The 13,711-nt window shown below is 44.8% G+C and overlaps 1 protein-coding gene across 25 annotated transcripts in view; it reads left to right on the top strand.

Annotated features, from left to right (window-relative positions):
- Nucleotides 1–13,711, top strand: part of LOC114014115 (uncharacterized) — a 92,304-nt gene that overhangs the window by 41,513 nt on the left and 37,080 nt on the right. For 17 of the 25 annotated variants that reach the window (XR_008748951.1, XR_008748959.1, XR_008748960.1 and 14 more), the window contains 2 exons: nt 5,248–5,295; nt 5,454–5,602. Coding sequence is in view for 2 of the 25 variants with exons in the window: in XM_055815008.1 (XP_055670983.1) it covers nt 5,573–5,602 (30 nt within the window). In the remaining 23 variants the exon portion in view is untranslated. The other 8 variants (XR_008748954.1, XR_008748957.1, XR_003557516.2 and 5 more) reach the window with 7 other exon arrangements.

Raw genomic sequence — 13,711 nt, 5'->3', positions numbered from 1 at the left:
GCTGTGTGTGGAGCCAGATGGTGCAGAATCAGAAGAAAGAGTAATTTTTTTTTGCATGAGCCTTGCTAATTTATCCCATCCGAAGGGGTCAGAGTTCAGTATAGACTGTCTCCAGCCAGAGGTGCATGAAGCAGCTTCCTTCTGAAAAACTTTGTGCAGCGCCCTTGTTATAGCGGGTGGTGATATGGACAATTAGGAGTAGAAAACATTTAAAATGCCATTTTATGATAATTGCTAGCTCTGCAAAACCTTCCAAAGGGTGTACATTCACAGGCTGATTACCAGGGTCTGTTTGGGACCTGTGAGTCTGGAGAACAGAAATTAAACTAGGATTATCCTTTAAATCTGTAACTGGCTAGGTTTTCTGATGATAACTTACCTGCTTTTCTTCTTTTCTGGTGTTATTCTCATGTTCCTCACCATTTTTCCTGATGACACCTTTCATCCAATATTCTATAAAATATGATAATACAAAACTCTCAAGATGTGGAGGCAGCATAAGACCCAGCAGCAACTCTAACTAGAGAATTTCTGCCACTTAAGTTTTTTTGTCTTACTATTTTGACCTGCTTTATATGCCCTAGCAGCTTCTTTCTTTAGGAAATTTTGTGTCTCAGCTGTGCAGAAAAAGCTGGGATGTCTCTGAGATACGTTTGAGTTAATATGCCTGCTTGCACATGAAAGATGTAGGAAGAGGAGAAGGAGGGTGTGACACAACCAGCAGTATGAATTCAGTCTAGTAGTCTGCCAGCAGTAGATCAAAAGAAAAGAAAAATGTGTTTCCTTCTTTATTTTTGTGACTCTGGTTTGTGAAGTGGGGTCATGCAATGCTTCCAAAACACTGTTCCTTACATATCTTCAGTCTGAGACTTTGGGTGCTCAGAGCATTTATGCGGCAGACCTCCAGGGTTTGGTCTGCTTTTCTCTGCAGAAAGCCACATGTCTGCATCCTTGGGTCAACGCTGTTAACTGTCCAAACCATCATCTGAACATTAATAATGGATTCCTGAGTAAGCTTTCCAGAGCAGTGATACAACCGTAAAAAACCCCCTCGTGTTTTCCATGCACTTGCCTCTGTTCTCCCAGGATGAAAAAGCACGAGCTAGCTCAGTGCAGTTTGAGTGCCAGCTTGAAGGTGTGTTTATGCAAGGTTGCAGAGGATTTTTCTAACTTGGATTTGCTGAGTTCAGTTTGTAAGAGCTGAGGTTGGTTTTGCAAATCCTCTTGTCCCCTGTGAATTGCCATGTTTGTTGAGGTAAGGCAATAATTGAAAATGGTAATTTCTGAGTTCAGATGCCAAGGTGCTAGATGCAGGTTTCTTTCATTGGGAGGTCTCTGATGTGAAATCTCTGGTTTGAGAAGGACCATTGGGATGGGTCTGTGCCTAGCCAGTATTAACTCGTGTCTCTGCTGCTGAGGATATACGATTAAAGGAAGCTCTTAGTGTGCTCTCACCAGGACTGCTCTCCCCGCCTTGCCTTGGTCCTGCTGCACAGCTGCAGTTCAGATTTTAGATTCCTGCTTTTTCTTGCATCCATGATAATCAGCAAGGTCCTACGGATGCCAGTGCTGTCGTCTGTGCCTGCAAACTTGCCTCTCCCTGCTGGTTCTGGGGCATCGGTGGGCTTTTTGTTGCATTTCATATGTAAAAGCTCTGTCTGGAATGTATATGGTTGAAAGCTTCCTGATGGCTCTTGCTTAGAAACTTGGCATTGATGAAGCTGGAGGACAGACAACTTGTGCATTAGATTTCGTAGAACAGCTTTCTTGTTTGGAAAGGAAAAAAATCCCAAAAATGTAGATTCACAAAGAAGCGCTTGGTAGCATGTGTCAAATCCATCTGCACATGTAAAACATGAAAGGAAGGTGAAAATTGTTATTAAAATGTAAATGCCAAAGTTCTGTAATAGATGAGCGATTCAAATGACCTTGTTTCAGCAATAACTAACCATAAGATTCCCAATTTACCAGTCTATGTGTACAGTACATCTCATTCGGCAGAGGGGAGCTCTGGCCGGCATTTGTGGGCCACCATGTGCACAGTGCCTGGGCTGCTTGCATCCGCTGCTCCGAAACCAGGCTGTGGGCTGGCAGCCAAGAGATGTCAGTGACCTTCCAAGTTCATTTGCTTGTATTCACTAAAGCAACTCAATTGCGAATGCAGCTTTTCCCTAGCCATCTTCTGTGGAATTTTATCTGAGCTTTTGTATGGGCGTGTTAAACAAAGGCAGACATTTCTTGTCACTGAGGGACACTATTTAAAAGGTAATGGTGCCTAAAGAGGCAGCTAGGTGCCCACTAGGATTTTCTCAAAGCTTACTTTTTCTGGAAATATGCTTAATTCTTATTAATACCAGTATTTTCATCAACTTCGATTTCAGCTGGACATCTAGCTAGTTTGAAAATCCATCCAGGTGGTTATGAGTATGTATTTATACCCCAGACCCCTCAGAAGTCAGGCTTTTCAATACCGGCATGACGGATGGCAAGGGTAGTTTCCCCAGTGGATCGTTCATCTCCTGGTACTGATCAGCCTCGGCCAGCTGCCCGGACCAGCTCTGTGCCATGTTCAGAGCTGGGGAAGAGAGGAGCACTGCAGGGGAATGAGAGCTGTCACACGCCTGGTGCTCGGTGAGGTCTGGAGAGGTTCCTCCTGGCCTGGGGAACGTTGTTTGTGTTGCACTTTGCTAGACCAAGAAGCTGTTGCAGAAGGTCTTTGATCTTAACACCCTTTAAAATCTCTTACTGTCAAAATAGCTGCTGCCTGTGGGGGAGTGTGGGAGCCAGGCACCATGCAGCAACAGCAATGTGAGTACTTGGAGCAAAGGTATTAGTGGACAATGCAATAAGCAAGTGAGCAAATGAATACCTTGGGCCATTTATCATGAGCCAGACATGCAGGCAGAGCTCTCTGCAGCTCTGTTAAAGAGAAAAATAGCTCCATGACAACTTGTCTATCAGTGTCAAGGAGACTCTCTAATTTACTGACGTCTGGAGATAGCTGCCCCTGGGGGAAGGAAGATCACGGTTATCTGCTCGGGCACCAGCCAATGCGCAGAGCATGCTGTGCGCTATATTGAACGGTGCTGGTAGCGCTGAGGTGGCGGAAGAGCCTTGCCCAGTACGTGCAGTGCTGAACATACCTTTCTCGAAAATGACTCTGGAGATCTGCCCAGATGGTGTACTACATCTATTTCTCCAATGTACCAATTAGCATTTGAGCAGGCAATGTGGATAGTTACTAGCACTTTCTCAGTGGGTCTAGTATTGGGATTTCACTACTTTATTTTTTAAAAAAAATATTGGCTGCTACTAGCTACCTGGCAAGTGCAGAGTCCAGCACCTGTGTTGCTAGGTACTGCCTGGGCAAGGAGCAGCACGGGTGACTGCTGGGCTATCCACAGCGTGGCACGTCATCTGCGCCACCGTGGTGACACTGAAATGCAGTTCCCTACCCACTGCGTTGTTGCGGCTCCGCACCCTCTGTCTCTTTTCAGCTCTGGGCCGAGGGGACGGGCACCGGTGTGCTGCCCTGCAGAGGGCACGCAGGCAGGAGTGGGCTGACGGATGGTGCTGGCACGGCTCAGCGCGCTGCGCTGCCAGGTGTAGGCGGCACCGCGGTGGCTGCAAGTGGGCAAGTGAACATGTTCAAGTGGGGAAAAGAGTGTTGCAGTTCGTGTTCACCATTGATTAAGAGGCTAGTGGGAAGATGTTGCGAGAGGATGGGAAGGTACTTCAAAGTTGTTTTGGATTGATGAGTACTGATAGCATGTTTATAGGTACAGATGGGAGAAGAATCAACCACAAAGGGAACTTAGTTTTATTTATCATTAATTTTGGGTTGCTTCAACAGATGTTTGCTGGGAACCGTTTTAACCTGCTTAATTTGTCTCTGTGTAATGGGAAGCAGATAGCCTCAATTAAGAGACTGATTAGTAAGTTCTTTAATGACTTTCAATAGTTTTAGTCATTAGTACTGATACAGGACACTGCATCCTGGGAGTTGGGATTTAAATATTGCATAAGATCTGAAACACATTGCAGTTGCTTGTGTACAGTGAATTTGCTACTTGTCCGCTTCCCTTCTTGGCCATGTCAAAAGTTGCCAGATATTTGCTGCACATGATTTTAAATTCCAAAGTACGCAGAAGGGTTTTGAAATGTGTGATGCCACCCACTGACCTGTCGGGTAGGACGGGCTGTTCCCTTGGCCCTCCTTCAGTAATTCACTGTGGGAACTAATTTTGATGAACCTCAGGGAATTGGGGGCAACAGATCTCTCACCAGGAATTTAAGTAAAGTGTTGAGACTAACAAGCTGGAGTTGTTCTGTTTGTTTGTTTCTGGAAGCACCTCTAGTCAAGAAGTTTACCAAACGAGGCAGTAAAACCTCATGTTAGCAAGTGTGCTTCAAAGGATGTATTACACACAGCCTTGCAGATACCTGGCATGTATACACTTTTTTTTTTTTTTTTTTTTAATACCAATAGCCTAGGCACACAATACATGCTACTTACATTAACAAGGTAAACGCATAACTCATGGCTGTTGCATTTATGTTGCGTCCCCTAATGTTTTTTCTTGCATCACCCCCATTAATCTATCCTGTTGGGGACCGTCCTTAATATTTGCAGACAACTTGGAAGCTTCTGTAGGCTTCTGCTGTCGCTGGGCAGCAATAACCCATCGCAAACATCCAGGTGACCAGTCTGCAGGAAGACTTCTTTTCTTCTGCCGTGCATAGAGTTTTTAAAATGGACAAAGCCCTAACGGAGAGCACGTCACATTTCTGATTTTGTGATGTTGATGAGAGGGACTGTTACTAGAAATATTTGGCTGAAATGACTTGGGGTTGGCAGACACGAACAAGCTGAAGAGAGCTTTGTGGTGCCGGCAGCCATGCAGCAAAGGTGCCAGGGCAGCTGGCACTGCCGGAGCGCAGCAGAATGAGAACGGAGTGGTTGAGACAGTTGAGAAATGAAGTTTAAAAATAACATTGAAATGAAAAATTAATGTGCTCTTTTGAATATATATATGTTCAAAATAGGATACTTTGTTGTTACTGAGTTTTGATTAATTTTTATTTTTCTGCAGCTTAGTTTTTTCAAACTTTGCATACTTCCCATCGTTCATATAAATTACGTGTGAGCAGAAAATTTTCAACAGAAGATTTCCAAGCAATGCAGAACATGGGGACAAAACACTGATATTTTTGTATCTTGCAGTGCTATTCTCCTGTTTTTTTCAGGAGCTGACATATGCACAGCAATCCATAAACTGATGAATAGAAAAGAAGGTGAGTAATCTGGACTATGGTTGTGCCAGTATTTGTGTCAAAATTATTACTAGGATGAAGTGGACAGTTGACTGGGTTTCCATCCTCACTGTGCCCCAGCTTGGCTTCAGTTTATTTACAAAAGAAATGCATTACTGTTGTTTTCTTCCTCCTCACAGGTGTGATTCAGACTCTTGCTCAGGCTGGGATAAATTTGGTGGTAAAAACTGCAAATCATTATTAGAGGGGAGGACGACACAGTCTGTGTCCCAGAAATCCTGCAATCAAAAACTGTGACATGAGAGCACCGTCATGCAAAGACATGCTGGTAAGCCTCAATTATCAGCCTGCTTTCTGGGTAATTTTACTGCCTTGTCCTTTTTCTCAATATGTTTCTCTGTGCTTATTTTTGTGTTTCTCTGAACAAGTCCTGGCAAGTACCATGAAAGCTTTTGCCCCTTGTAGTGAAATAATGGAAGGGTTTTTTTTTCCATTGCACTGTTTTATGAGAGCATAAAATTTCATGACACTTATGGAAATTTCTGTCATGAAACAGGTGGCTGTTAGCCTTTGTTTTATTTTACTGGACTCATTTGTACACAGATAATATTAAATCTTTGTTATAAGTTTGTGGATTATGCTAAGATATTGTCTGATATTGCTGTCTGATGAACCTGAGGAATCTTTGTTGATGGTGACTAAGCAGGCAGGTATATTTATCTGGTCTAGATTTTTCTGTAGTGTTTAAATGCTCTGTATCAGATAGGAGTGACAGGACATAAGAAAGGAGAGAACTGTGAGGCTGTGGAGTGGCAGTCTGCCACTGATGGCTTGCAGATAAACTTAGCCAGCAGGTTTAGCTTCTCCCTTCCGTCTGTTCTTGTCCTACCTAATTACAGGCATGCTGCAACTCTGGACTAAGTGAGGGGATAGAGTTTCCTTGGTATCTGTAAAATGCTGTGGTAGCTAGCCTAACAGGTGTCTTGGTAGGCACGTAGAGAAATAAGGAAGAGGAATTCAGATGACCCTAACAGTCAAGACTCTGGGTTGCCTTCTGATCCAGATGTTCCTCCATGATGCTGCTGGGGTGCTGGTTTAGCAGCAGTAAAACCTGACTCTGCACTTCTCTGCAGCTTGTATTCAGCATGTGCCAGCAAAGACCTTTTAAAAGATGTTCCACTTTCACCAGCTGGAGGGATTTTTAAAGTTTGGGGGGGCTTGTGGCTCTCTTTATGCAGAAGGCGCTTGTCAAATCATTGCCATGATTAGGTGGTTGCTGTGAGTGTCCCATGTTACACTGAAACCTGCATTTATGCCCCCCTGTATTTATGGGCACCTGCTTTAGGTGGTCACTGGTGTTAACAGGAGATGAAATCTTGTTCCCTGGGAAATGTCCTCTCTTTTGCATAATCCTTCACTCTCTTAACAGGCAGCCACCTGCCTGGCATGCTTTGGCCACCTGTGGGCCTGCCCAGCTGTGTAAATTGCATTGCAATCAGCATGGCAAGGCAGCTCGGAAGAGGCACCACTCGGTGCCGGCAGATTACTGTGTAACATGTTTTCAAGCCATTGACTTTTACATTGCAAACAAAGTCTTTTTATTTGACCTTTTAAATGCTCTGTTGCAAAACGCAGAGGAGGTGCAGTGACAGTGTGTATGTGGAAATTGCTTTCATGCTGATTTTTGGTGTACTTTGGCCCATTACAGTCTTACAGAGGTTTTGTCTGTTTTATTTTTTCTTTCTTTTTTTTGGTAGGGGGTGATTCCCTAGCGTGTCCATTATTAACATGTTTAACTCCAATCCATTAATGGCATCCCTGGTGGTATTCCCAGCAGATACATCTCTAAGGCTGGAAGGAGTGACAGGCCTGTCATCTCACAAGATGCATGTTCCAGCCCTCCTGCAAGCGTTCCCTGCTTCACTGCAAGTCCAGCACATGTGCCAGGGTCAACTTTTCTCCTGGCATCTTATCTAGCACAACTGATTAACGTTTCACTTTATGCCATCTAGCTTGCCCTGTGCTGCATGCAAGCTGAATGCTATTTTTTGTCACTGTTCCTGAGCCCTGACTGAGGTTGCTGCTTTACCTGGGTATTACCTGACCATGTGCTTGGAGCCACAGAGAGATGAGCCTGGGAAGGGCTGCTCCAGCAAAACACTTAAGTACACACTTAATATAACTACTCTGGTGCTTTAAAAGGTGTAAGGTCAAACACTGGATCAGTGCCTTGTTTTGTCTAGGCAACAAGCTGCTGGGGAACGATTTTGATTTCATCAGATGCCAGAGCTCAGGTTGTCCGTGCTTCTGCCTGTAGTCTCTGGTCACACCTTTTCCCCTGGATCTCTAGTGAGGCTTTTCGAACAGTCACCATGCTTCTGCTGTCCTTGGGATACAAGCATTGTGAACATGGTGCCTGCAGACTCGAACACAGCAATCCATTCCCATCATCTGTGAAATGCCATGCTGGCAAATTAAAGCCAGGGCTTAAAAGGAAGAATTGAGAATAGAACTTTAACGCTGCTTGGGATTGTGAGATTCGTGTCTGTTCAGCCTTGGAGTAGTGAGGCCTTGGACACCTTGCAAAGGGGAAGGAAGAGGGAAGAAAGCTGGAGCAGGCTTTCCACTAGAGCATCTTTGGGGATGAAGAAAACCTAGATGCAGTTCTTTATTCTGAAACGATTTTATATCCCGATTCTGAACTTTATTCCAGACAGAGACTCTAATTACATGTTTGCAGAGTTATGCAATTCCCATCATCTGTATGATTAACTGCGACTGAGAGACACTGACTGACTCTGCAGCCTTCTTGCTCAGCGGCTCACCCCAGCTGCAGAGGTCCAGTGCCAGGCCTGCGGCCAGCTTCCCCCATCCCAGGCGATGCCCGCGCTGTTGGGTTCCCTCCTCTTCCTCGGGAGGCCAAGCGGCAGTCCTCTGTCACCACCTCTCTCTGAGCAGTCATTCTTGTGAAAAGCTTCGGTTTTAATACGTCAGCTTATTAAACTGAAATGTAAGCTCATTGTGTAATTAGAAAGGTGCCAGGCAGCTCCAGCGCTTGGCCGTCTCTCCCTCTGATGCAGCCACGTGCTGTTCCAAGTGTGGTTTGACAGTGGCTGCGGAGCCCTGGCCAGCACGACCCGCTGGAGCTGGCGCAGCAGCTCAGCGCCCAGGGCAGGCGCAGCACAGATGTTGCTGACTTTCACTCATCAAAGGCTTATTAACAAGTCCTCGGCTGGGCGCGGGCTGGGGGGGCTCTCTGTGCTTCAACAGAGCGACAATAGCTGCCAGGAATCTCACTTGCTGGGGATCTCAAAAGAAATAGAAACCAAGTTCCAAAAAGAAAAATGCTGTTTTAACACGATATGACAGATGTATTTGCACTAGCAGAATTACATTGTGTCTTGTGCTTATTTCCACCAGACATCAAAGGACATGGAAGGTCTTGGCTAAGAGATTAGAAGTGTGGCCGCGGTGTCTGAGGAGTTATTTTCTCCTCACCACGCGCATCCACGTTGTCTGGCTGGACTGTAATCTTAATTAGTTAGGTGGGTATAATCCAAGAACGAATCCTCAGTGCGAAGTTAAGCTGGTATTGATAAACTTAGGCTTGGATAATACCATTTAATGTGGTAGATGTGTGGCTGGTGAGCACTGGCTGTAGCATGGCTGCACGTCTGGGACCTGATCCTGTTATGACCCTGAGGATGAGGACAGCAAAGTGCTCTTTTTTTGCCTCAGGCTTTCTGGTAGATTAAGCTTTGGTTTCTCAGTTCACTGGTAAAAGTCAGGCAGCAAAATACCTGGTGTTTGGATATTAACTAGGTTTTGAATGTTTCAGCTGAGTGCTATTAAAACAGGTAAACAGGAGTAAAGCAACACAAGGCTTCCGTTTGCCTATAGATATTAATGGCAGAGTGATACTGACCCAAGTCTTCATTAGAACTTCCAGTTTTCCTACAAATGGTGACAATGGATAACATTTACAGCCTCTGTTTCAGTTTTCAGGTAGGAGCTGTGTGTATTTTTTTTCCAGCTCTTCCAGAAGTCAACTATTCGTTGACTTACTAAAATACGTTTTTCCTCCCTGCGAATCTTGCCTCCTTTTGCATCCTTTCACCAGCATGATTGCCACAACTACCGAGACTGTTTGCAATGGAAGTCTACGTGAGCTGGACACTTTTGTGTGGCCTGGATGCTGAAAGACCTGTTGGTTCTTAACAGCTTCACTGTATCTGCTGTTGTCTTTTAAATGTTTTATGTCAAGGCTGGCAGAAGCACTTGCTTGTGTTCCATGTTTTGTATTTCATGGGAACACTGCTTGAACAAAGCACGCAGCTAGAATTTTTTGAAAGGAATAGTTATTTTGAGGGCCTACATTTCCAAAAAAAAACAACCCCAAAACCTGTGGAGGCATTTTTAAAGGACCGAGGACGTATGTTACCATTGTTCAGGTCGGACAACCCAGGCCTGTTAGTTGAAGCTGCAGAGCAACTTTAAATTGTCCTGGGAACAAGGAGGGTGAGAAAGAAAACAAGCTATGCACAAACAAGAAGCCAGGTGCAGAGCAAGTCCTGGGAACCGCGAAATCAGCACACTCTCCTCGGCACACTCTGGTCGGATGCCTGCAGCATGCCCACCGATCAGCGACACGGACGCCCACGTGGCCAGAGACTTTTATCCAATCACCTGTGTGTAAAGTCGGGTGGGCGGTTGGTTTAAGTTATAAATATAACCTGTTTGTTTAATAAAGTGAGCACGGCTTGTAGCCATATTGGTGTGATTGTCGTGACTTGGCTGACTCTCCACGGGGGACCCTCTTTGAAAACCAACCAACCAACAAACAAACCCCACCAAAAAAACTGAGAAACTACATGCTGAAAAAGTTGCAAGCTGACCACACAAAGCAGTCAGTCATTTTTGGAAATCTTGACTAGCAGTATTTTGGCTTGTTAGGCACATCCCAGTTTACAAGTATCAGTGCTGTATCCAGAAGCCAATATGTGATTTGATCACTGAGAATTAAGTCAATACACAAATGTGTAGAAAACTCGGCCAAGGGGAAAAATCAGTCTTTACAGCAGCCGTGAAAAGGTGCTGGCTTATTTATTTGCATCGTCACTCGAAGAACGTTGGCAGAATCACATGTAAAGTATTAAATAGATTGTGGCTGAAAATTACATTGCAAGTGCCTGAGGCAAGTTTTTCTGTTAAAAAGTAAAATAAAGCAAACACAGGAAAGAAGGTCTGGGAGAAGGAGCCACAGGAAAGCAGTAAATCTGCAAAACAGAAGGGTAAAGCACACTGTCCAAAATACCTCATTCGAGATTTATGGTGAACAATAGTTAAGTACTAATGAAACAAGGCACTCGGTCTTTAGCTGACTTCACTTGTATTTAATGATTCTCCTTGGACTACAAGATGAGACCTTAATGATCTTAGTGTGTAGCTAAAAATTAACTTCAGTAATCTATTCTCAAGCCTCTTTCTGTCTGGAAAGCTTGAGAGGAACGTTGTTCTGCAGTGAGGGGAGGATCTGGTAGCGAAGCCTCATGATGGCCCCGCTCTTAGGCTGCGGCATGGAGCACAAAACGCAGCTTCTGCAATGGCAATGCTGGCAGAAGTGCAAACAAGGAATTACAGTAATCCTATCTAGATGTTATTAAACTGTGCAACTGCTTTCAGAACAGCAAGGGACCAGGTGGGATTTAGTCCAGGAAATGTTTATAGGATAGCAAAAGATTGTTTCAGTTATATTTTAATATGCAAGGCTCTTACCTCTCTTCTGACAAGCTTAACTCCTTGACTTTTTGCAGATGTGTAACATGGATATAGTAATCTCTGAAAATATGTTCTGAGTAGGTAATTATTTTCCTAATTCTATAAGGATAAGAGAAAGAAACCTAACCTTAGTTATGGTTAGGATTCTGGTTTTGCCAGTCAGAGCTCCCCTTCCTCTAAAACATCATGTACAATCTTTTCAACTGTTAAGGGCCTGTCAAGAGAAATATATAAAGATGTGAAGTAACAAGTGGAATGGCAACATTGACCGTTCCTCAGGATGATCTTGTTAAAAGATACTACTGACATACATATTACAAGTTTTTATGGAGAGGGATTTTTTGTAACTGTTACATCAACACCTATGATCATTGTAGCAGAAGAGACCCAGAAAGATTGATTTCTTCTGCAGGTTTTGAGTCTCGTTATTTTGAGCACTTAATGCTGTGATGTTTCTGTCTCTCTGTTTCTCAGTAAGGCTGTTGCTGTGCCTTATGCACATGGAATCCCTCCCTGAGTCCAATGGGCCAGCATCCATGACCCGGGCTAGGTGTGTGGGCGAGAGCTCTGCTGGTCTGGAGCCAGAGTTAGTATTCCCTCATTTTTTAAAGATAGTATTACAAGGAAGTTATTTTTTTCACTAGGGAAATAGGATGATAAGGCAATAAAAGTGGTGAAGAGACCTGTTACTAATTGTAGCAAAATGTGTACATGGAATAACCTTACCTAAACGTGCCGAAGTTGGTTGTTCTGAGTGGAAGCTGAAGGTCAGGAGTATACTTCAAATTGTTCAGCTGGCCAGGAGTTAAGAACTGTGTCCTGGCCAGCCCTTCAGCCCTAAGTGAAAGTACCTTCCTGTGGTGATGCTGGTATGGACTTTGGTGAAGGCCCACCTCTGGAGTGACAGCTGGACCTAGGTGAGAGCTGCATGCCAAGGATGGACAGCTGGAGAAGTCAACATGAGGTTGAAACAGGACAGGTAACATCAGAAAGCAGGAGAAGACAAAGGCATATCTCAACATTAGCTCTATAATTGTTCTAAAAACTGGTTCTTTATTTGGGCAAAGTGAGAAGGATTATTTGTAGCAGCTGAATGACAGCCTGATTGTTTTGATTTGCTCTGGCAAGAACAAATATATAAGGACACGTTAACAATGGGGAGCTCTCAAAACACTTGTGTATGTGTGTGTATAGGATAGTGCCAAAGAGACTGGGCATGTGCTCACGCGTATGTGCGAGGCAGCGAATTCCTGCCACCAGTCCTGGGAACCTACAGTACTTTGTCTCCAATCGTGCAGCCTCATCAGCCTTGGGCATGTGGGACATGGCTGTTGGAAGTCTCTGTGGCAGTGTAGTAGCCCCCAGGAAGGAGCCCTGGGTCTGGAAATGGATGCTGCGAAAGGTCTGCTGTTCCCTGCTATTTTTGCTTGTTCATCTGGTCAGCGCCAGCCTATTTCGTGGGCAGCTTGTGCTTGTCTCAAGGTATTTGGATTTGATAATCTGATCAGTGCCAGTCTGTTCTTGGCTTCTCTGTCCACCTGCTGACTCCCTTGTGTTACCCTTCTGGTGCTCCATCCATCTGTTAAGAATTTACTTATAAAATGCATTAAAATAAATCACTATGTTTTTATATGCGTAGGTATCCTGTTTCCAGCATTTCAAAAATTGTAATAATTAACTTTGTCTGTTAGTAACAGTATCATAAAGTCTTTCATTTTGCCATTAGTGATTTACAGGGAATGCCACGATGCTTAGAAAACAGCCTTTTAACATTCAAATTTGGTGGCTTTCAGAATTCGTTTTATACTTTGTTGTCGGGTAATACAAGTTTTCAGGCCAGGTGCACGTGCTGAACACTGTTATCAAAGAAATATATTCAGATAGAGGGTACAACAACAGCTTCCATCAAATTACTGCTTGACTGTAAAGAAGATCACAGCTGGGACCTGGGACAATGGAAACACAACAGATCCAGACATTTTTTAGTTTCTGGGCTATTGATTTTTCCATGGGGGAGGATGGGATGACCGTGCAAGGAGAGAGGACTGTTTTTCATCCCCTGCAGAAGCTGTTCGGAGCATTGTTTGTACCAGCACGAGTCATGCGAGAGCTGCAGGAACCTGAACAGGCTGATGCCACCACCCCAGCTGCTCAGGCAGGGCCAGGAGACCGGGTGCTGGCTGAGACCTGCCGCTGATGGGCTGGAGGCCACGGGGGAGGCAGGCGGTGCTGGACCTCCTTCCCAACCTACATGGAGCTCCCCTGAGCAGCGGGAGCAGCGCCTGATGGGATGGCTGCTGAAGGTGTAGCTCTGTAGCCATCAAACCGTGAAGATGCAGGAGAGGAGAAGGACATACTGGAGGCAAGGTGGAAGCTGGTGATGGGCATGCTGGCATTTGGAAGCTGCTGGAAGGCCATAGGGAAGCTTGGCGGCTGAGTAGCTCGGATCCCCCCATGCCCCTTTGCGTGGGTTTCTGCTGCTCATCACCACCGAGCTTCCAGCCCTTTCCAGGGACTGACCCTGCAGGGGGGCAGGCTGAATACAGCGTAGTCGATGCCATTTTATCTTCTTGTTGAATGCTTGCGAGCTGTAGTTTATTTAAATGAAGCCTTTATCTGTGACATACCAGTTAAACCATAACGTTATGGGAAAAGAAGG

This window comes from Falco peregrinus, chromosome 10 (assembly GCF_023634155.1).
Source record: "Falco peregrinus isolate bFalPer1 chromosome 10, bFalPer1.pri, whole genome shotgun sequence".
Lineage (NCBI taxonomy): Eukaryota > Metazoa > Chordata > Aves > Falconiformes > Falconidae > Falco > Falco peregrinus.
This window is presented reverse-complemented; position numbering and strand designations above follow the sequence as displayed.